Source organism: Pomacea canaliculata, linkage group LG4, assembly GCF_003073045.1.
Source record: "Pomacea canaliculata isolate SZHN2017 linkage group LG4, ASM307304v1, whole genome shotgun sequence".
Classification (NCBI taxonomy): domain Eukaryota; kingdom Metazoa; phylum Mollusca; class Gastropoda; order Architaenioglossa; family Ampullariidae; genus Pomacea; species Pomacea canaliculata.
In genome coordinates this window covers 2,537,925-2,561,472 of record NC_037593.1, presented here as the reverse complement: position 1 = coordinate 2,561,472, position 23,548 = coordinate 2,537,925, and the positions used below count along the sequence as shown (strand labels likewise).

The 23,548-nt window shown below is 40.9% G+C and overlaps 3 protein-coding genes across 6 annotated transcripts in view; 1 reads left to right on the top strand and 2 right to left on the bottom strand.

Annotated features, from left to right (window-relative positions):
- LOC112563194 (serine-aspartate repeat-containing protein F-like) overlaps nt 1-2,074 on the bottom strand; it is a 31,435-nt gene extending 29,361 nt beyond the window's left edge. For 3 of the 4 annotated variants that reach the window (XM_025236981.1, XM_025236985.1, XM_025236984.1), the window contains exon 1: nt 1,857-2,070. The gene's annotated coding sequence lies outside the window, so the exon portion shown is untranslated. Of the gene's footprint in view, nt 1-1,856 lie in introns of all 4 variants that reach the window. The other variant, XM_025236989.1, reaches the window with a different exon arrangement.
- Nucleotides 2,075-7,263: 5,189 nt separating this feature from the next.
- LOC112563195 (FACT complex subunit SSRP1-like) lies at nt 7,264-15,301 on the top strand. The gene is made up of 16 exons (XM_025236992.1): nt 7,264-7,399; nt 7,794-7,979; nt 8,513-8,618; nt 8,741-8,934; nt 10,087-10,181; nt 10,324-10,459; nt 10,748-10,851; nt 11,290-11,418; nt 11,586-11,807; nt 12,021-12,093; nt 12,545-12,677; nt 13,013-13,058; nt 13,506-13,686; nt 14,051-14,242; nt 14,498-14,731; nt 14,953-15,301. Exons 1-16 carry the CDS (start codon nt 7,346-7,348, stop codon nt 15,040-15,042), a joined length of 2,175 nt encoding a protein of 724 aa, XP_025092777.1. The 5' UTR covers nt 7,264-7,345; the 3' UTR covers nt 15,043-15,301.
- On the bottom strand, nt 15,043-23,328 carry LOC112563197 (dimethylaniline monooxygenase [N-oxide-forming] 5-like). Its single transcript, XM_025236993.1, has 8 exons — nt 23,038-23,328; nt 22,652-22,865; nt 20,274-20,862; nt 19,369-19,424; nt 19,050-19,237; nt 18,546-18,898; nt 17,869-17,972; nt 15,043-17,455 (listed from the first exon to the last, which is right to left on the bottom strand). The coding sequence occupies exons 2-8, from the start codon at nt 22,856-22,858 to the stop codon at nt 16,946-16,948; spliced, it is 2,007 nt and encodes a 668-aa protein (XP_025092778.1). The 5' UTR covers nt 22,859-22,865; nt 23,038-23,328; the 3' UTR covers nt 15,043-16,945.
- Between the last annotated feature and the right edge of the window lie 220 nt (nt 23,329-23,548).

The window sequence follows — 23,548 nt, the reverse complement described above, 5'->3', positions numbered from 1 at the left end:
GTACACAATATTAGGTGACGGGTTAACTAAAGACATAGCTACTTGTGAAGATGAAAGGGATCTTGGAGTAATATTTAACAGATCATTGATCTCTGATCATCATATCCAGAATGCCAATAATATTCTTAAACTACTCACCACTACACACCTGAAAACATACCTGCTTGCAGACGATTTTTTCCTAGTTCACTACTAAAACGAGGCTGGTGTATACAAAACTTCCGGTTTAGTCACATTCATTGTTTAGGTTCGCCGAGAGTAACAACGGAGAACTTCGCCTTCGCATGAGGCTAAGCGTTGGTCTCGAAGACAGACAGCAGTCTACCTATACAGTCCGTGATCAAACGGAGAAAACTAATTTAAGAAAATATTTTAAGTAGTCATTGGAAAAACTTAGTTTAGTGCTCGTATTCATGGGTTAGACAATTTACCATGGGTAAAATTGCCTTAATTCATCAGGGTTAAGTTAATCAGACAGACACTTTCCAGAGAAATAAGCGTTAACTGGGAAGGTGAAGCTAGACAACAAAAATGTTGATTTGCTTTTATTCGGAAACAAAGTGACCCATGGGGAAAACAAACTGAAGGCGCGATTGATCTAAACCAGTCTCGGAAGAAAATTAAACCAAAGGAAAACATGACGACTGAGAAACTTAGTTTCGGTTTTATAGCGTATGTAGCCTCAGAACATAAAATCGGCAAAAACACCACTTACTAAACAATTATTAAACATTACACAGATATAATGATACTTGCCCAATTTATTTACATGGTCTCGAAAAAATCGTCTTCGTTGATTTGATCAACGCAATCTCATTTCACCAGACAAGATCTATTTATCAGCAGAGGCCCCAACGGATAAACTATCCACTGAGAGGGCGGTTTGTATCTGTCTAGCCAGCGGCCATGAACACAGGGTTTCAGCCACTACTTAGGTAGCAATCGGTAACTTGGATAGGGTAACAATCTGGCTAAACACAGATCTCGTCTCATCAACTCCATCGTTTATCTGTTGCTCTTTTTCTCAAAGAAATAAAGATTATGGATGAGAGAGAAGAGCTAAGAACACTTCAAGTGCTCTTCGAGAAAAATGACGAGGAAACGCATGAATAATAAATTGAAAGGTAAATAATTTATTTTTGCTGAAAAAAGCCAATCAAAACGCGCTGAGCAATAGTTCAGTACTGTTGCTTTTTTGAGAATTGAGAGTACCTAAACGAAGTTGCGTAGTTCTAATAAAAAAAAACAAAAAAACAAAAAAAACAAAACAAAAAAAAAACAAAATAAAAAAAAACAAAAAACAAAACCCTTTCAATAAAAACCTTTCAGAACGGTTTACACATATCTTACGAAAGTCATGTAACAATTAAACTGTTTATTGGTTACAGCTGCTGATGTGGTGACGATGATGACGAGGAAGGGTATATGGAAGTGATGACGGCGCGAAATTTATATTGTATGACTATCAACTCACTATATTAGAAGAAAAGCATCGAATAAGAAGATAATGATAATGATTTGTGTATCCCCAAATCTACAAACATAGGGAGCTTGGGCAAATGATGAAACATAGCAGTCAAAAAAAAAAAAAAAAAAACCAGTTGTATAAAATCTATAAAGTAATTAACCGTGAATTAAAAGTCACCCTGAAAAAAACTCGAGCATGTACTGACGTCCGTAGTCATTCGATTTATCCCCTCTGCCTTTACACACATAGTTAAAAAACTTTATTGTGGGTGACAACTTCTCGCAGACACTTAAGCTGACAAGTGACGGACGCCGTTGTACTAGACATACAGCAATCGATGGTGTGACGCAGCGATCAAAAGCATTCAATCATCTTCACAAGTACTCACACACGAGCTTCTTCTCCGATGAAACCCTCTCGCCTGCGCTAGCCAGCCATCCGCACATCGATTCTTGGTGGCCGATCAACCGCCTCCATTCTTCCCACGGGTTGTTGTCGTCTGCGTTGATCGTGGGCAACAACTCTATGACAAGCTGTCCCCGCCCTGCTAGTAGCGGCCCTTGGCAAGCCAGCGAGACAGGGCTGGAAATGTAGGGCAAAGACAATGTATCCACTCGCCTATGGAGAGAAAGAAAAAAAAAGGAAGGCGAGAGCGGTTAAGAGCATTTGAACACGACAGCGAGCAAACCTTGCAACTGCGTCTCAGATCCTTGTGCACAAAATAAGACAACATACCAGTAGCAAAGCTCTGTCTCACCACTCTCAGTTTTTCCTGGGTCTGGGTGGCTTTGCGGCAATGACAATATGAGGGAAGGAGGGATAATAGAGGATGGGGTTGGGAACACTACTATCAGCACTCCATCAGCACCATAAATTGCAAAAACAACAACCAGCCGACGGTGACAAAGCACTCTCTAGCCTGGGAACAACGAAATCAGGGCTACATAATAACTGAAGGGAGGAAGGAGGTGGAGAACTACCCCGACAGCAGACAATCGAGAAGATAGCAGATAATTAGGAACTACCCCAAAAGCAATCAATGCCAGGAAAATTTGGGTCTTGTAGTGACCCTCCACATAACATTTAAAAATATTTGTTTTCCTACTGTGAATTCATAGATAAAGTGTAAGGGGATGAGTCCCACTGCCGATAGCTATGGTGAACTGTGAAAGGTTCACAGTATCTAACACATGGTATGGGGAAGACAAAGCACTACCCTCTTCCGCTGCCTATCTTCCTTCGCAAACCGCCTAGCCAAGCAGGGGGAAGCTACCCCAGTAACAGACCCTAATTTCCCCAACACACACCCACCAACACACACATATATCCTTTGTTTTTTCTCCCACCAGTACCTTTCATTGACTTGACCTTCTACAATAACCTTTTAACGGGTATTTCCATATAATACTGAACTCCTGATGATTCTTGTTGAGTTTTCTTTCTGTTTTCATTTACTTTCTTGTTCCTGGATACTCATTTGATTAAAAAAAATCAAAATTGTGACATCAAACACCGCAGGAACAAAACTGACAAAACTATGCTGCATCATATACTGCACCATATTATCCATATACACTCACTGCACCATATATAGCATCACTGCGGCAGGGAGATGAGTGAGACACTGGAGGTGTATTTCTAGCTCGCTTGACACATTGTAGGATGCATGTGCATGTAATGTGTACATGGTGCAGACCTTCGCGCACATGCAGATAGAAAGGAATATGCATCAGGGATAACAGCGTGTCTCCCTTGCAGCTCTCATGTTTGCATTAGCCTTTATGTATGCGAGTGTGTCACATGCAAATATAACGCTTGCAAGTAACTAACTAAGACAAATGAACCAAGTCAATGACAGTGCCAACTCAGTTTCATTATGCACTCATCTGAAATGGTTTTGTCCGTCAACAAGGATTCGGAAAACGTAGTGTTGTCCCAGAAATGTACACATTGGATAGGGTTTTGTGAAATTAGAACTTTCCACTCAAGATATTACACGAGACTGTAAAATGTGTTTTACATGTAACACATATATATAATACTATACAAATATTTCGAACAGTATTTCCTGGCGAGATACAATATTTAGTCAGAAACTGTATCAAAACGTTCAGGTCATCGTACGTTGAGTGTTGTTTCAGGATCTGCTGACTGCATTCTATACACGCAGATGCACAAACCTGTTTTCTTCATCTGGATTTTCTGGTAACTCATAAAATGGGCAGTCATGCATTTCTTGTTGTAAACAATCTGTGTAAAGTAAGGAGCCTGCTAGGTCACCATGGGTGCAGGAGGGGAGACAGCAGTCGGCAGGCACTACACGTACGTACATAACGGGCCTAAATGAGAGCATTCCGTGCATGGAAAGATAAATTCTAGATATTAATATTCATCAGGACGGCCTTCTGACATTTCTCAGCCTGTTTTTGTCTCATTAAAACAAAAATTTGTTAGATGAAGCTGTAACCATAGACTAAAATTGTGCTTGCGGTCTACAGTGACTGCTTTACTTTTGGTATATCATGAGTCGATAATGTCGGCACCATTAGTAGACCCAGATCCGATTATAGAGAAGGAACAATACTGCATTAGCTATTTGCCAACCACCGAAGGGTTTGGTGAATAATTCTGTCAAAACAATACACAGCAAGGTATGTATACATCACTGGTGTGTATTTGAATTTGTGACAAATGCTGCTTCACATATTTAAGGATCACTGTCATTTTGGCTAAAAAAATTTTCTTTGATATAGTCTGAACTGAAGACATTTCTAATGGGTCTGGCCAAAGAGCTCGGATCAGGCAGAGTTAGTCAGATGAAAACTGGGCAAATCAGGAAGTCATAGTTAATCAGCTTACAGAGGAACACGAGGAAGGACAACATCGGAGGAATAATGTTTCAGGTGCTTACTAAACTGAGTCCTTCCTATTGCAGTTCCTGTTTGCGACTGCAAAAATATGTCATAAACACGCAGACCCCATGCGCGACATGTTGTGATGGTGAGATACGTCAGTCACAGACGGTCGGTTAAAATGTACTGTACAGCTTTAATACAATATAATTTATATGTACTATACAGTGTTAATGCAGTACATTTGTATTTATCCCAGAGGGCAGTTCGGAAGAATTAAAAAAAAAACCACACACACATCACAACATCAACAATCAGCAAATGTCATCGCACATTCATACCCTTCACATACAGTCTCAGTTCATACCTCCATACACATTTTTAAAACCTCCACATAATCCCAATCTATTTACATGCGCCAGTGTTCCGAAGCTGTACGACCCAAACAGCAAAGGACATCTTCAACTTGTTGATCCTACACATACTCACAAAGAATCGGCTGGCCCGATGGGAGTTGACGGAGCTCTCGACAGGAAAAGTCTGTCATCAAACAACAACAACAACAACAACAACAACAACAACAACAACAACAACAACAACAACAACAACAACAACAACACAACAACACATGCATGCATGTAACAGACTAACATCCAGACAAACACAGCTGACAAACCGATGGACAGGTAGGCAAACTTACACACAGGCAAGCAAAGAAGTAGGGAAGAGATGGAGTTAACAACCTACACTTTCGAAATGCTGATTTTTTTGGCCATTAAAAGTGGTCTCGACACACAGAGTGGTATAGACAAAGGGAGAGAATGATGTATTAAGCAGGTGGATCCAGCTTCCCGTTGTGCAGACAGACGGTGGGCCGATGGGCTGTTAGAGCACGAACTTGTATTACTGGACTGCTGGCAGACGATTTTTTCCCCAGTAAACTATTAAAACGAGGCATGCTACTACAAAGCTTCCGGTTTAGTCACATTCATTGCTTAGGCTCGCCGAGACAAACAGCGGAGAACTTCACAAGAAGCTAGGCATTGGTCTTGGCAGACAAACAGCAATCCACCTATACACATCCATGGTTAGAGCGGGTGTCCTATTGTATGCTGTCCGGACAGCAAAATGGGGTTTCGGCTGTTAAACGGGCGTGGCACGCTGGCAGAATCACGAGTAAAGTTGCTCCAGATTGTTCACCTGTGAGGCGATCTCGCCGTCTATCTGCTCCGCAAGCTGATGACTAACATTCCAGGGCCAACTTGTATGCGGCACAAATTTTCCCCAGCAAATGTTTTCTCTTCCTGGCCTGTTCCCTTTTTCCGCTTTATTGTAAGTTGCAATGATCGTGGCTGCCTCACCCAGTGTCTGATTTGTTACCTCAGAGGAGGTACATTATACACTTAAATTGTTTGACCAACCACGAATACTCAGAAACTATATCTGAGTGTCGAAGAGAACATTCAGCAAAAAAACATATTGTGTCCCTGTCTGTTTTCTTATACCGAGGATTGCATATCTTTCGTCTTTGAATTCAGATCATGCTGGCAACTCTGTTTTTAGCCTTTGGCCACTTCCTGTTTGATCGACAAATCCAGGTGTGATTAAGAAAGCCCCACTCCCCACTAATATAATATTTCTCGTACGGTCGTACCTCTTCGTCATAAAATATCACCGGAATATGTTTTTGTGAAAATTTTTGCTTTCTTTCCAGTGATTTTCGCTGAGCTTTCGTGTTGCCCTTTAAAACACTCCTCTTCATCTCGATCCTTCTTATCTTCCCCAACCCTACATCTAAAAAGCTATCGTGGCATATTATGATAAAAACAGCCAATTTTCTCTTTGTCGTCAGCAACGTGCAGCGCCGTTGTTATTGTATATTTTACGACCAAAGCCCGAAATTGGCCAATGTGGAAAGTGTCCCCCCAAAACGGGAAATAATGTTGCTGTAAATTGATCAGCCCAGCCAATGTCCCATCTTTTCTTGATTTGGGGGTTTGGAGGGCCAATTTGCAAAATGGCATGGGGCGATTGGACAAAATCGGAATAAAATTTCATTAACAGATTTTGGTAGGTCTGTATAATTTCATACTTTATATTGAGTATTAATTATAAATCATCAAACTAAGTTTTTACATTTAAGCTTATAATAGTAAATTATCGATCTTGGTCATCACAACAAGATGAACTTTTGTCATTTCGCATTACACAACAGCTTTTTAAATGTGTTTGCTTCACTGCAGTGATTTGTTGCGTTTTTAATAACACAATATTATTGTATTGAGCGTAGCCTTGGCTGCCGGTCAGTGATTGAGAAGAGCTATAGGCGACGGTTTGTAGGAATTAGTTTTTTTCCGTGCCTATACGGATTCCAGATCGAGTCAGTGAGCAGTTTATCACGCCGCGACCTTCGTATCAACATATCTGGTATAAGGATATATGAGCGCATCAAACTTTGGCCAGGGCTTTTCCCTCTCTTTGCGAAATGACCGGCCATTTCGGGAACTAGCCAAACTTCGGGCTTTGGCCGTGACATATATATATCTCTCTCGTATTTCTGTCTAATGAATGCGCTTACTTCTTCTCCATTTCGCAGATTTATCAATAATAGAAGGAGCACAGAAAAAAGGGTCATCGCAAATGTATTGATGAATACTAACCAATTGACAGTTTGTTTAAAAGTGATTTAAATATCGTGCAGGAATTTAGAATCATTTTATACGCAGCTCTTTTTCGCGCCACAATTACTCGCGCGTTTCTTCTGGGCCTCGTAAGGAGTGCAACAAATCACTTTCTTAAATCAGCATTTTTAATTTGAGGCTCCCTCATATGTATAATATTATTTTTAAAAAGCTCAAGTTTTATCTTTTGCAATGTTAATTAACTAACTAATATTAAATTTTTCTAATTAAATATTTATCAATGAAATGCCTATTTTGACAGACGTTTACGGTACCGGATATCCTTTCGAGACTAAAGCGAAGCACTACTCTGGAGGTTTCCTGTTCAGTTTTGCGAAGGCAAGATGAGTGACTTTCAGGAATACCCAGATGTACTGCAAGAAGTCCGCGGTGCCTTGGTAAGACGACTTTTTATGGAACTTAAAGAAGACAAGCAGTAATTTTTTTCTCTCACAGTGACACATGTGCTTTTATAGTAGTAGTTTTACTCGTAGCAGTAGCCATTCGTGACGGCGTAATATACCCTATCATTTACTTCGGCCATCAGGGGTTGTAGTCTTGAGAGGAATGGTATGATACATGCTTCGTGCTGTTATAAAGTATAATGTACATTTTTTTCAGATAAGATATGTCTATATAATGGTACACTATAATTGTGTATGTTAAGCCGTCTCCAAAAAAAAAAAAGAATAGAAGGTGAGGTTTGTCTCATTTTCATAATATTATTGTACGATGATAAATATGAGCACTAATATCTTTATATAATAAGGGTTTTATTTCTGCTGGCCACAGAACCCTGGAAGACTAAAACTGCAAAGGAACAGTGTCATCTTTAAAAACAACAAGACTGGTAAAGTGGATCAGTTTCAGAGTTCAGATGTCGACAAAGCCCAGTGGCTGAAACGTGCAAGAGGCAACTGCCTTAAACTTGTCCTTAATAATGGCGGTGTTCACCGATATGATGGATTCAAGGAGACTGTAAGCATATTAAGATTGTAAGCCTTTTGTTTTTGATGTAATCTACGATTAAGAAAGAACAGCACAAATGCTTAACTGGAGGTGCTTGAGTGAGAATTATGGAAATCAGATGTTTTGGTATGATCCCATGATCTGATAGAACAGAGAGGAGTTAAGCTAATCAAATTTAACAAAAGATAATGGGGCATGGATTTTTGTGCCAATAATGAACACTAATGTACAGGGTTACATGGAAATTTTTGCTTTTTTAATGCTGGTTAAATATCCTGATGCTTTCTAAAGTACCGTGACTCTTATCCAGTTGGAGTTGAAAATGATATCTAGTGTGACCCTAATGCAGGTAGTATCTGTGAAGTCAATTGGAAATTGTTTTCTTTGGCACAAGTGCACTGTCCTATATGTATTACTGCCATGTGAACAAAAGTAGCACTTGTAGTAGGCAACAAATGTTGATGCACTTTTTTTTCAAAGCCAGATATTTTATTGTGACCTCATAGTATGTTGGTGTCTTCATTTTCTTTACTTTGTTTCAGGATTATGACAGGCTGAATAAGTTTCTGTCAGACTTTTATGAACTAGAACTGGAGAAGGTGGACATGTCTTTAAAGGGATGGAACTGGGGTCTTGTCAAGTTTGAAGGTAACTTTTCGTTAAATGGTTATTTGGAGCAGGCTTTTGTAAATTACCCTGGTAGGTAGCTGTCATGTGGGAAGCATGAGTAAAAGGTAAAAGGCAACATTGTTTTACTTTTTTCTTTGCAGGGAACGCTTTAAACTTTGAAGTAGACCAGCATGTGGCATTTGAGGTGCCTCTAACCAATGTGTCACATTCCACGACCAGCAAGAATGAGGTAACTCTAGAATTTCACCAGAATGATGATGCAGCTGTCCACCTGACTGAGTTACGCTTCCATGTTCCCTCAGATCCGAGCAACCCTGACAACGATCCTGTACAAGTAAGATTTTTTTTTTGGCATCTTGCTTATGCAAATAGTTTCTGCTAGAAAATCTTTCAAAGCAAATAGTTTCTGCTAGAAAATCTTTCATTCAGGTTCATGTTCTATGGCAACATCCAACCAGCATTTAGCAGTTTCTCAATACTGTGAACAAATCAGAAAAGGGGATTGAGCATTTATGCATGGTTTAGCTGATAGCATTCTTTCACTGTGAGTATTTATGTTAGCTTTATTGGCATGGATAAAGAGCAATTGAAATAAAAAAGAAGCAATATTTTTTTTATTTGTTGCTTTATTTATTTTTTGATGATTTGGCAATCATTCTATAGTGAAATTTAAAGGCAGTAGGCAAAACATTGCTCACCACATTTCTCTGTTTCTACAAGGATTTGTTGCTGTTATAAAAACTTGCAACAAATTTTTGTGGCTATTTTATTAACATGTATCTTGCATTAGTGCTAATTTTCACACTCATAAGGTTCTTTCCACCAGCTGTTATTTCGTAATCAATTTCTGATGCCATTGTGCATCTTTTTTGTTACTTTTCACCAAGCCTGGCAAAGATATTTGAGCTTACACTGCAAGTGATTGTTTTGCTCGTCACAATAATGCCTGTATGCCTTAACTGCAATTTACACCCACAGTGTAATATTAGGATCTAGCTGATGTCAACCATATTACATTGAGTTTGGTGCCAGCACCAAGTTTTTTCTTTCTGTTGCTTACAATCACAATTTTCATTCTGAGTTTTACATTTGGGAAAGCAGATAATACTAACTTTTTGATGCCAATTTAAATATTTACTCTTGCAACAGATTATAACACAATAGTGATCTTTTCAACCTCTTCATATTTGTATGTCTCGCTAAAGGCATGTTAACTCCAAATCCTTTTTATCAGTATATTTTTTTTCTTATGTCTCCTTTGTTCTCTGCAAATAGTGAAAAATCCATTGTCTTGAAAAAGTAGGTATATCAGGTTTATCTACTTGGGTCTAGTTATCTACTACCTTCACTGTAATATGTATTTGAAATTAATTTTGTTTTCATTGAAAGGTGTTCACTTGATTAGAAGTTTGCTTAAAACACGAAGAAACTACAGTCCTCTGCTGTGCATGATTTGTTTTTAGCATTATTTATAAACATGTTTCAGGAATTCTACAGGAAGGTTATGAACAATGCAGATATTATTCAAGCTGTTGGTGATGCTATTTGCACTTTGAGTGAAGTTCAGTGTCTTACACCCAGGTGAGAACCTTACACTTACCAAGCATGTAGGCACAGAAAGTTAACTTGCTTGTGTGAAATGGTCTGTTTTTATGTGTAACATTTTAGACCTCATGTTACGAAGATTGTGTATTTTAAATTTACAAATGTCTTTGTGTTTCAGAGGAAGATACGACATCAAACTCTATCCCACATTTCTACAACTTCATGGAAAAACCTTTGACTACAAGATTCCTTACACCACCATTCTGCGTCTCTTTCTCCTGCCGCACAAAGATGGCCGTCAGACATTTTTTGTGGTTAGTTTCTCTTGGATGGTTGTGTAGCTGCCTGCATAACAGATACTGAGTACTATTTAATATTTGTTTAGGGTTAACTGAAAAATAAAGTTTTCACATCCTTGTAAAATGACCTCAAGTAAAAAGAGAAAGTATAGGATTGTGTATCATGCTTTTTATCACACTCAGAAGAAATGTGATGCCTCATTATTTTCTTTGCTGATTAAGGCCGAGACTTGAATAAAAATTTTGGATTGGTGCAAATTATGAATTGCACAACACAATGAAAGATTTGTTTATCTGTTAAAGGTCAGTTTAGACCCTCCTATCAAACAAGGGCAGACGCGCTATCATTTTCTCATTCTGCTTTTTAACAAAGAAGATGAGATGACCATTGAAATGGGGCTGTCTGAGTAAGTTTCTCATTTGCAGGTGTCAGTTACTTATCATTTTCCTGTGCAATTGCTTAGAACTTTGTAAGACTAGAGATTTTTTTTTTTAAGAGCCTATTAAATGAAAATTTAGAACCGGTTAGTTTTGAAGTTGGTTGTAGAATGTTTAAAATTCAATGGTTCTGGAGCTCAGCATTGTGCGCTGTAAAGCCCAATAAAATGGCTGCAAAAGAATTCTGTTACTATCATTTACATCTTATGCTGGCAGATTTTTGGAGAAGTTTTTCATAACATCTAATAGAACAATAATTCTAGGCACACTTTCAGGTATACTGTGGTGTGGATATGTTCTTTTAATAATCTTTAAAGAAAACAATTTTAATGTTTGGATATTTTATTGCTTGACAAGTGATGCACGGCTTTTCTGATCCCACATTTGCTAAATTTTATGTTTTGAAGGGAGGACTTAGCTAAAAAATATGACGATAAGCTGCAGAAGGAGATGAGTGGTCCTGAGTATGAGCTTGTCAGTCGTGTCTTCAAAGTCATCACGGGTCGAAAGATTACTGTGCCAGGATCGTTTACAGGGTGAGTTTCCCTTTTTCCCCCTTTCTTAAGTTTTACATGTTGCTGGTTTTGCTTTGATTTTTTTTGTCTCTTCATCTCAAAATTTTAACTTGGTCTTTTAGGCCTCTCAGCCACCAGGTGTTCTCTTCCCAGAATTTCCGTAATTTCCTTATTCTTTTCTTTTCCAGGCATTCTGGTACTCAGGCAATCGGCTGTTCATATAAAGCAGCAACAGGTTTGCTATATCCACTGGAGAGAGGCTTCATTTTTGTTCACAAGCCTCCTATACACATTCGGTTTGATGAAGTGTCATCGGTCAACTTTGGTCGCAGTGCTGGAAATACCAGATCCTTTGACTTTGATGTGGAAACAAAGTCTGGCAATGTTTACAACTTCGTAGGCATAGAAAAGTAAGCAATTGTGGATGAGTGCAAAAATGTGTAATATTTTGTCCACCCATTACATTACATACGTTAAAAGTTGTGAAAAATCTTTGCCAGAAAAAAAGATTTAAAGGATTAGAGTGCTAATTTTTTTTAAATTTTGGGAAAGGGTACTACAGCAGCCACTAGAAATATAAATAAGCAAAGGTGATATTCAGAACATTTACATATTTTTTTCAGGGATGAGTATGGCAAACTGTATGACTTTGTTTCAAACAAAAAGCTCCGAGTGAAAAATATTGGAGGAAGCATTGTGAGTAATTTATTTTGTTACGCTTCTTTTCATACACTAATTTTATTTTAATGTCAGAGTTTAACACAGACATTGAAGTGGTTAGTGGTGCAGTGACTAAAGCACTTGATACCATGACAGTGAGAATCAGTTGGTGTGGGTTAGTATCTCATTTCTGAATGTAACACCATTTGACTGGGCTGACAGTTAATGGTTTTCTTTGGATGCTGAGGTTTCTTCCACTCTTTGTGTGTCTGTGAGAGAGATATTTTTCAGATATTTCAAATCCTGAAACTTCTTCATCCATGGATTTTGGAGTTCAAGATAGTGTTGGAATAACAAGTTTAATCAGGAACACTTAATCTGGATTAACAACTTCCCATCCCAACCTCCAAAAATGAAAAAATTCATTTTGACTCTTTGCATGACATTAGGACTTGAGAATGCTGTGTTATATTTTTGTGTTGTGCAGGACAAACAGGCTGTAGCTTATGAAGAAATGTCAGGCAGTGATGAAGAGGCTGGTGATCATGATGCTTACCTGGAACACATGAAGGCTGAAGGCAAACAGAGAGATGAAGAAGATGATGATGATGACAGCTCAGGTATTTCAAAAAGAAATATTATTTTTAATGTGACACTGATGTTCTTTAGTGTGTAGAACATGCTAATATGAAATGCTGCTTTTACTAATAGTCTGGTTTCAAGTGTTTAAGTCTTACATTGGTGGACAACTTTAAAGTATATTGAATATTTGAGAACTCTACTAAACATGTTGATTTGTAGCTTTTATGGGGAAAGTTGTACCATTTATTTTCCTGCCAGTAGATTTGAAATGCAGACAATTTAAAGAGTACTTTCCTTGAAATAGAAACATTTGGAAAGAATGTATATAGAAGTAGGCAAATAAAGGTGTAAAAGAGAAAGTGTGTTTTTGCAGATGAGTCCTTCAATCCTGGTGACAGTGGCAGTGAGGTTGCCGAAGAGTGAGTAAACTATATTTTTTTCCCTTGAATTCATCAGTACATGTTTAGATGCATTTTATCATCTAAAGTGCAGAACTAGAATATGTAGATGTTCAAATTAGCAACTCTTTGCATATTTAGCGGTTGTCCTGTGGCATCATGGTTAAGCACTTGTCATCTGTACAGAAAGGCTGAGATGTTTGGAGTTTAGGCTTTGTCTTGGGTCTGCTGTTTACGTGACTGGCTGCTTTGCTTGGCTACTGGCATGATCGTAAAACTCCAGTTTTGCCCACACCCAGCCCACCTCAAAAAGACACTGTGAAGCTTGCAGCTGTGAAATCAAGCCCTCATTTGTGAATTTAAAAGCTAGCCATGTTATGTATATCAAGAAGTTAAAGCAATGTCCATTGGTCCATAAAATTATCCTCATAAATTTAATCTTTATGTGAATGTGGACTTCTTGTTTAGGTATGACAGTAATCCTCCAACAACATCATCGGATGACTCTGACTCTGACTATTCTGGGGAGTCAGGGTCTGGAGAGGTAGACTCAGAGGCAGAAGATAGGAGAGCTGAAAGAGAAGAACGTGAACGCAAAAAGAAGGAGAAGAAAGAAAAGGAAAAGAAAAACAAGTCGGCAAAGACTGTGGTCAGTTGCCCAGACTTCATTTTTATCTTTTTGTTGGGAATTTTTCCTTTTTTTTATTTTTTAGATTTACAATGGTTTCTCTAATGTTTCTCCCCTCTATTTGTATTTTATTTGGAGATATTTTTCAAAGTAAAGGAACTCACCTCCTTTTTAAGTGCAGATAAAATAGTGGTGTAATGTAACGTTTGTCACAAACTACTTGTTTTATATGCATTTGAATGTGCTTGTGCTTTAGAGCCAAATTTTTCGAAGAGCAAAGAATTATGCAAGTAGAATTGTAAAAAATTGAGCATGGTGTTGGGCATCAGTCTCGGTCTTTTTAGTATGATGCATTTTAAGAAATATTCACATTAATATTTTGCAGCCTGAAGGACCCCAGAAACGCAGGACCAAAAAGGGAGGTAAAGATCCCAATATGCCCAAGAGGCCACAGTCAGCATACTTCATATGGCTGAATGAGAATCGTGACAGAATCAAGAAGGAAAATCCAGGCATATCAATTACAGAGGTTTCAAAGATAGCTGGAGAGCTTTGGAAAGAACTAAGTGACAAATCGGTGAGCAGTTTCTCTCTGTCTCCTCTTTCCCCTTTTCCTTTAGGTTAAAACTGTCGACTTCATGTCTATTGCAGATAACATAATTTGCCTCAATTGTTGAACATTTTATAGGCTTTTAGTGCAATAAAATTTACTCTGTACATTTTTTTGTGTTTTATTCAGTGGAGTTATTCTAATTAATACAGACTTAAAACTTAGATATAATTTCCCTGGGAAGGATTGGGTCAAAGCACCTTGCCTGTTTGTTCCATGTAGGAATGGGAGCAGAAAGCTAAGAAAGCAAAGGCAGAATATGAGGAGGCCATGGCTGAGTACAGACAGAATGCTGGCGGCGATCCCAGCACTGCCAAGTCCAAAAGTCCCAAGAAAGCTCCAGCTCGAAAATCAGATGGTGGCAGCGGCGTAGGTGATTTCAAATCAAAGGAGTTCATTTCCTCAGAAGAATCCAGTTCCGATTCAGACAAGCCTTTGAAAAAGAAGACCAAGAAGGTAAAATTTGTTGCTTGTATATAAAGAAGTAGGGGAGACATTAAGTCTTGCAGATAATTGTTAATTTTTTCTTTTTATTTAGCTAGAACCTGTTATTGTCAGCAAAGTGTATCTGGGTTGTTGCAACATTTTAAAAAAGCTGTAAGTGTTGATGTCATTGTTGTGTTTATTTTTAAAATTTCTTATAGGTACGAGCTCATCTTCTCTCTTTGTTTTGTCAGGAGGCAGAAGAAGAGAAGGCAGCCTCATCAGCATTATCCAGTGAGGAGGAAGAGGAAGAAGCCTCAGAAGGAGGTTCTGATGCAGATTAGGGAGGTGTAGGGCTTACTATCAGGGAACACTACTTACAGTTCAACAACTGTTTAGAGAGATCTCCAAACACTGCAAACATTTCAATGACTGTGTAGAGAGATCTTCCCAAGACTAAGCTTATTGTACAGTGACTGTGTGGAATGATTTGGGACAACTTACATGCGGTTGTTGCAATTTTTGTGCAACTTACATGTTGTACAGTGGAGAAGAAGCAGGTAAGATGTGGCAGTCTTCAAAAATTAAAAGACGTTGCTGGTTGTGCTGCCTTTCACTTTTTTTTTGGATCATGCAAATGCTGAAGACAACCCAGCAGTCTCCAAGATTCTAACTTAGTAACCAGTTTTCTGGCTGTGCAGACTGCAGGAGAGAATTTTAAGTGCATCGGGAATAGCGCAAAAGAGCGTTCTGTGATTGTTGCTGTCTCGATGAAAGTATGAAGACTGACAACAAAGACATTCTGTTAATTTATTGTTGATGGTTGAAATTTCTGTATTTAATCCGGTCGGTATGCTTCTGAAAACCGGAGAAAAGTCGCTGTTAGCTTCCCCATGTCAATAGGTCGGACAAGATGTTGAGGTGCCTGTGGGCTCCTCATTTACGCCACACCTATCAGGAATATTAAAAACGTTTAACTTGGTAACGCGCAAGTCTTTGGGGAGGCTGGTGGTGGGAGATAAAATGTTTATTCCTCATGGTTTGGAGAGGCCTTTCTACACTTGATAGTGCTGAGGAAGAACACGGCGTATACTGATTTATCAAATTACCTATGTATTTGTCGCATGCATGGGTTCACTTTGTAATGCAATTCCTACACGGACGCCGGCTCTCACCAGAGCAACACACACACACACGTGCATACGCGTTCTTTCAACACACAACGATCGCCTGAGGCTGTCCACATCATGTTATAAAGTTGCTCAGGATTTTATGAAATAGAACACAGATAAGTATATTCATACAAAAATGTCTCAACACAGTTCTTTAGGGAAGATGGTGAAAACCATCTAAGATAATCGTATTACCATATGTTAACTTATCTATTATTTACTTATCAATGTCTCAGTTCATAGTTTACAATAGTTCCCAGTGTTCTAGTCGTCGATGTATCAGTTCCTAACCACGTGTCAGTACTGACTCACCAACACCTCCCTAAGCTTTCAGTACCTCTTCAAAATATCAGTTGCTTGTAACCATACAGTTCGGCGTCTGACTAGCGCAGTGTTATGAATAGTTATTCCGGGCTGAGTACTTTTCCAACCTCGTTCCCGCCGAAAATTCTACGGCTGAACAGTGTTCACCTAATACTCCGTATCACAGTTAACCCTTTTCCCCCTGAAATTCTCATTCATTCTCAATTGCATATCTACTTTTGCACTTCATAAGTAGCGAAGGGGTTAAACTAACCTAAAAACAGGCAAGGACTGGTCCGTGACAAACGGGAGGGACCATGAAGAAGCTGGAGCAAAACTTCCGTCTCCACTCCCACCCAGCGCCATTATTCTCACAGAGTATACACTCCCACCCACCCACAAAGATGAAGCCAGATATATTTTATTCACCCAAAAAAAAAAAAAAAAAAATTAGCTTTTTTATTCGTCCGACGTACATGTTTTATGCTGGAGTAGGCAACGCGACACAAGGGAGACAAGAATTTGGCTTTAAGTAGAATGTAAAATCTTCGATTGTTTCCCCTTATTCTCACATCCCGTTTGTCGCTGATGGATGCACATCTTTTGGATTATATCTGGGCGTAGTTAACGCTTTTATATTTACAACCTGATGATATGTGCATACACTTTTGACCTATCTAGAATGAAACCACCAGCGAAATTTAACTCTGTTGGAATTTTGAGGAAAGTTGCAGGTCACAGACTCTGAGTTCATGACATCACCTGACGAGTTTCAGTTTGATGCCATCCACCACAGCGACGCGACAACGCAGAGAGAAAGCAGCAGGAGAGATGCTGGTAGTCGGGACATCTTCAGCAGATCGCAGAGCCACCCCGCGGCAAACTTCAAAGGCGAAGATTCCGAAACCAAGTGGGGACGTAGTTTAGGAGAGCCACTCTCCTTGGCGGTTGTCATGACGTTATTAACGTCATCATGCGGAGGGACGGCCTCACCCCGTCGCCTTTTGCTGCTGCTGTGAAGCTGGTTGCTGTTGTCGCTACTGGAATCGTCACTTCGAGCTTGAACTTGTGGGTGGCGGCGAAAGGTGCGGGTCATGGTGCCCTTGATGAAGCTCGCAGCGTGCTGCCAGGTGTGCGGACCTTGCAGGCGGTACTGCGCCGGCAGGCAAGGACCCAGGTAGCACTTGATGGCCAGTTCTGGGTCAGTGAAGAACAAGCATCCTATGTTGGGCTTGACTCCTAGGTGCAATGCTACCTGGTCCATGTAGTCGATCCAGAAGGTCTGGAGACGAAGTGGGGAAAACTTTATGACTGCAACCGATGTAGTGCATAACGTTGATTCTCTCCCGTCCCCACCCATCCCGGATATCCTGAGCTAGTACAGGTGTGAGGCAGTGAAAACGAAAGAGACTGGAATAAAAAGGATTAAAAATAGAAAAGAGAACAGACGAAAGAAAAAGGAGATCGAATGAACGAAAGAAAAAGCAAGACACCACCCAGTTGATTAATCCATTCTTCCTGCCTTAACACTTCACAATCACATACCCACTTCAGACGCACACACTCTCCAAACACACTTGCAGAGTGGAACCACTCCTTTTATTCGACCATCACGGTTTGTGCAAAGGCTGGCGCTCTGAAGGGCACTGACATTTGACATCGCTTCGAGCTACTTCCGCTTTGTGACCACCTCACCTGTAAGGTGTGTCTGCGCGACTGGTAGTACTTGGTGTCCATGTCCTTCTGCTTCTTCGCTACGTCTTCCTCCATTTTTTCTCTGGGTGGCAGTTGGACTCGACCTGCCAGATGCTCACAAGATAGATCACAATGCATATCTGCATGATGACTAACTTTGAAAGAAACCGGTTCAATTTGGTTGAGCTTAGTAATTAAACTAGATTAATTAAACCTTTGTTGGTGACCTTTATGATATGCGTTAGCTTTCAAACTTCAAATGTGTGTAAAGAAATGGTCAACTAACTGGAAAACGATTTTGTATGAAATGTCCCCAACCCATGCGTTGTCTAAATCGAAAATTTTTTAAAAGAATTATTTCTTGAAGGTTTCGGTTAAAGGAGCTTGTGATACAAAAGAAATACTGTCACTAATGAGGATGTAAGTAATGCATTTCCCCTGTAAATATCGTAACAGTTCAACAATCGAAAACAAAGTACACAACTATAAAAATACACAAAGTGCACACACATTGCACCCAAGCAAAACACAGATAAAAAAAAATATCAAAATACTATTGCTAAGTATATTTATGTGGCACACCTTCGGTTCTTCGACAGTTTTCGAATCACGTGGGTCAAAATCTCTCTCTCTCTCTCTCGCACACACACGCGTACGCACCTGCCACACCGGCTTACCGAGCATCACACGGACGAACCAGCGGCTCTGTATCTCAGAGATGGGCATCACTGCCCCGATCGCCTGCACCAAGCCGATGACAGCCAGCGTTGGGTGTGGAAGATGAGGAGGAAAGACATACAGGTACAGGTCCACCTGGTTCTGCTCTATTCGGATCACTTCCGGGTCGATAAAATCTAACCGGTAGTCGTATCCGGTGGCCATAATAATAGCATCGACCACTTCCGTCGTGCCGTCTTGGAACTGAACAGATTGAGGATGGATCTGAGCCACGTCGGGACGAACCTGCACTCTCCCATTCATCAGGTGAAATGGAATCTCGTCGTTAATGGTCGGGTGTGCACCCAGCAATCTGTCAGAAAGTTCATTTAATAATTAAAAAACTTGAAGCAGTGAAAAGTTTCCGAAATTTCAAACTTTTCTAGAGCAAAGAAAAAAATATAAACATGAGCAGACAAACAGACAAACGCACAAGTGGTTAAAGTGTGTATCTGGACACCCACCCGTGTCTGGGCTTCAGGCCCAGAAGTTGATGGTCCATGCGCAGGTTGGCTTGTTTCTCCACGCACCACTCCAAGAACCTGGCGGGTAGGCTGAAGACGGCCCGACTGTTGGCCAGCATGTCGGCGGGTATTCCCCACAAGGCAGTGCGCGGGACGATCCAGGAGCCCCTACGAGTGCTCAAGAACACCTTGTGTGAACAGAAAAGTAAATGCAGGTGAAATCCTTTCAACCTGGGTGCCGACAACCGTTTGGCCAATGGAGAGATAATGTCGAAAGAGGCAGCACACCAGAAACACTGCTCACGCACAATCTCGTTACCTTTTGGGCAGTTTTGGCCAGGTCAGAGGCAATGTCGACTGCAGAGTTGCCAATTCCTAAGACACAGACACAAAAGATAGTTTCAGCATATTATCCCGAACATTTCTATTACCGCCATAAACTTTGACATAAAGACAAGACAAATAATTTGCTTGCTTGACCATTATTTTGCACTTTATGTAAGTCTAGAACGCGGTCCGACTAACTGATCCACAGAGGCACAAATGAAGGACAATACGGTGAGGGTTGACTGTACTGGGTTCAGATCTCGTCTCGGACACGCTGTTCTTTCTCTGCATGTGGCGTCTGTACAGGGCTGGCTGTCTTGCCGTGCAAAAGATCTTCACTTCAAAAAGACTCAAAAACTGCAAACTTCAAATGCAGAAGAGCATTATTTGTTTATATTTGTGGAGGGACTTTTATAATGACCTGAACCTACTATTTTGAGAATGAGTGCACTCAGGATGATCTTTATCAATAACAGGAGACATAACACGGGAAGAAATGGTATACGTGAGACTTTCTTGTACTGACTTCTTCTTCTTCTTCTTCGTCGTTCACTCAACATGCGAGTGTCAGTGCGTTGTGCTGCCGTTAAGCGCCCGATGGCCCAGCACATCCGTCTTCGGCGTCAGTTTTCTTTTCCGAGTGTCTTTCTCGTAGAGAGACTTGCCGTCCAAGGCTAACGACCATCCTCTTGCCGGGTGCAACATTTTAGTCTGGCCTCTACCCTGACAGACCTGTTCGGCTTGGTTGGACCTGCCAGGAGCACAAGGCTCCCGCCGACATAGCTCTGTGGGTCGACGAGGCACACAAGCCACCACACCACTACAAGGTAAGTTGCACCAATTGGTGGTGGCTTGTACTGACTGAAACCATTCTCTAAAGTAACCGAGTTCACTCACCAACAACGAGCACCCGTTGACCCTGGAAGTGCTCGGGGACCTTGTACTCCTGAGAGTGCAAGATACGACCCCGGAAGACTTCTGCGCCGGGAAAAGAAGGCAAATAAGGAACAGTATGATGCCCCGTGCATATCATGACCCCATCGAAGTCCTCTATCATCACTCGGCAAAACCGTGGTAACGAAAAGTCCTCGTCCTTAATTCCTACTAGTCTCCCTGTTAGTCCCGGACGCTCCTCCCTCTGGTCGTTCCCTTTATTTTCTCTTTCTCGCTCGCCTGAGACATCGCTGGCCTCGAGATCATCGCGACCTGATTCTGTGTCGTGACCCTCGACCTTCTGGACCTTCTGGACATTGCGGCATTTCATGACGCAGTCACTGCTTTCATGCTGGATGTATGTCACAGTCCACCGACCCGACACCACGTGGTCGTCGCTCTTTCGCACGTGCCGCACCTCGGTATTGAAGCGGATGTGACGCAGGAGGTCAAAGCGCTCCGCGTACAAACGGAAGTAAAGGAGCATCTTGTCGTGGGTTAGGAACTGCGGCAGATCGTCCGGCACGGGGAAGTCGCTGAACGCTAGCATCTCCTGCAACACGTGCGTGAGTCAGATGACCAACAACAACAAAATGTCAGCATACACACAGAAAAAAAAAGGCAAACATTGAACACTTAGTGAACATTAATCTTGACGATATCTGAATAAATTTTCAAAACTAAATGTAAAAATTAAGTTTTAGTATATTTTCGTAATTTATTTAAATTTAGTATTGACACACGTTCAACGACATTTTCTACTTTGTGATCACGTTATTTTAGCTCGTCACAGCTCGGCAGCAACACGTCACAGCTCTAGTTTCGCCCGTCACAGCTCTGCTCCACTGCCTCACAGCTCGGCAGCAACACGTCACAGCTCTAGTCTAGCGCGTCACAGCTCTGGAGCCCGAATGAGGCTATTACATTTAAACCAGTGACTTATTTTAATATTTATTTGTCGTTTGGCAGTGCCGTGTGCAAACCAAAAGCTCAGGGCGTGCGTACGCGCGTGACGTACATGAAAGTGGACTTTGTGACATTTCTACGGACTTCGGGATTCAGCTTTACTGACATGGATCAGCTTTATTCTTTCAACTTTATTGACATGGCTACGAGCCGGTTTGAATCGAGGTGTGAGGAGAAACAGTCGTGTTTACAGTTGCCGGCATCGTCGAAGTAACGATTTTGCACCGTGAGCAGCGAGAACAAAGCGAGATGATGAAAGCAAAGCATGGCCGAGCCCGCTGAGTGCGTGTAGGAGATGAACAGTCTGCCTGCATCTGTCTCGTCCACCTCTGAAAACATCTGTCGGCTGCTGTTATCGTCCTCACCTGTCCTCACCAATGCGGGGAGGTGGACAGGAGGGGTGGAGCAGTTTTTGAAAATAGAAGTTTTTGTTTATTTAACCTTTAGATATATAGTATAGTGGTCGAGTGACGAACGTGTGCATAAGCAGCAGACTGTTAACGAGCTCAGCCAGAACCCAATGTAACAATTGTAATTGTAGTTTAAAACAGTGATGTACCAGCGCTTCTTTGTGGCTGAATGTACTTATTAGTACTTATATGATATATGAACTGACATGTCTTCATGCTAAAAAATAGTTCTCTTTCTTTGATGAAGTGTATGCGTGTGCACAATTAAAAAAAATATATATATAGGTAGTCTGACAAACACATCTTGCAAGAGTAAAAAAGTTCACACTTGTAAGACTTGCCTCCAAGTGTTATTGTTATTGTCTGATGATGCAACACCCAACCTTCTCGCTCCTGTTCTCCAAGCCTGGTAATGCTCGAGCTGACTCTGCAAGCGGAGTGAGTCTTGTGTGTTTCCACTGATTGTCATACCCACAATGCAATATTAGTGTCTACTTGACTGACTGTGGGTTATTTATCTCAAATCACGATGCAAAAGGTCGACCGCAGACTGCTGCGAGAATACGAGAGAATCTCCCATCGCAACGTATATAACGGCAATAGTGCTCTAATAATAAATGATGATGAAGTTTGTAATTAATATAAAGCCTCCAGATACACATACAGTTCAGAAATATAAACACGATATATTAACTTACATCACAACGACCTCCAAATTAAACACAGTTTGATGAACATTTGCTCGCGAAAAATTGTTTTAAAAATGTCTGACAGCTGTTACTGTCGTTGTGACGCCACCAAACAGTAGTACACGAGACCTGAGGCATGAACTCACGTGTATATATATATATCCTGAGATGTTTGTGCCATTAATCTAGGATTAGGATGCCTAAAAGGTCGATACTAGGTTTAACGAAAGGTGAGTGTGCCAAGCAAGCCAGCAGTACAAGTTCAGAACTGACTCACCTTGCAGGTGTTGATGACGAGGCTGCGGTAGATGCCGGCCGTGTTAGAAGGTGAAGGGTCATCTGAGTAACGCCACAAACCCCCGATGTCCAAAGTCTTCTCGAAACAAACTGGGATTTGACTCTCTTCCAGGCAGGCCTTGATCGCCGTCAGACCACTGCAGCCCGCGCCTATGACAAGAATTTTCTTCGCCGGATTGGAAGCCATCTTCAGTCTGAAGAAGAAGCGAACTGAATTTTAAAACGTTACAAGAAGATTCCCACAAGATTCCCCTCCCCACGAAATGCTCTCATAAATACTCTTTGTTCTCAGCAAGACGTTTTTGTGGATTAAAATGATGTGATCAACGATGAATGAGATGTGAGAGAAAAAGAAAGTTATCCAACCTCGTTTTCAAAATAGTTTTTCCGGCAAGGACACTGCAAAATGGAGTCAGTCCAGTCGGCTTTTATCCTTAGTTTGAAGAAAATATTTAGAGCGCTGCTGTCGAGGACACCTGAAAGGCGCTGTAGGTGTCAGGTGAACCTTGTCCAGGATCCAGAAACACTGTGGTCGGTGTGAGGGTGCAGAAAGTCTGGGGACAGACTGAGATGTATCTGTCACGTGACCACAGAGGGGAGGGAAGTGGGGAGTGAAGTGTGCAGATTGATCACCAGCTTTGCGGAAGGAGGACAAAGAGCTTTATCCCCCTTCCCTCTGACCGCTTGGGTGGCTTGAAACACAGACGTAGTTTGACCTATGACCTCTGACACTCGCTGACCCATCCGGCATTTGTACTCTTGCGTACTGAGCTGCGATTGGTCAAAGCTAGTCTCCATCCACTGCACACGAGTGGTAAAACAAACATTGGAGTTGAATGATTGACCTCAATCTTGACGGCGCAACACGGCCGTTAAA

Coding starts and splice junctions, on each gene's coding strand:
- LOC112563195 (XM_025236992.1), top strand. CDS start 7,346: ATGAGTGACTTTCAGGAATACCCAGATGTACTGCAAGAAGTCCGCGGT. Junction 7,400..7,793: donor AAGAAGTCCGCGGTGCCTTG/GTAAGACGACTT, acceptor TGCTGGCCACAG/AACCCTGGAAGACTAAAACT. Junction 13,687..14,050: donor ACAAGTCGGCAAAGACTGTG/GTCAGTTGCCCA, acceptor AATATTTTGCAG/CCTGAAGGACCCCAGAAACG.
- LOC112563197 (XM_025236993.1), bottom strand. CDS start 22,858: ATGGCTTCCAATCCGGCGAAGAAAATTCTTGTCATAGGCGCGGGCTGC. Junction 20,863..22,651: donor TCGTCATCAACACCTGCAAG/GTGAGTCAGTTC, acceptor CACGTGTTGCAG/GAGATGCTAGCGTTCAGCGA. Junction 19,425..20,273: donor TCAACGGGTGCTCGTTGTTG/GTGAGTGAACTC, acceptor TCTGTGTCTTAG/GAATTGGCAACTCTGCAGTC.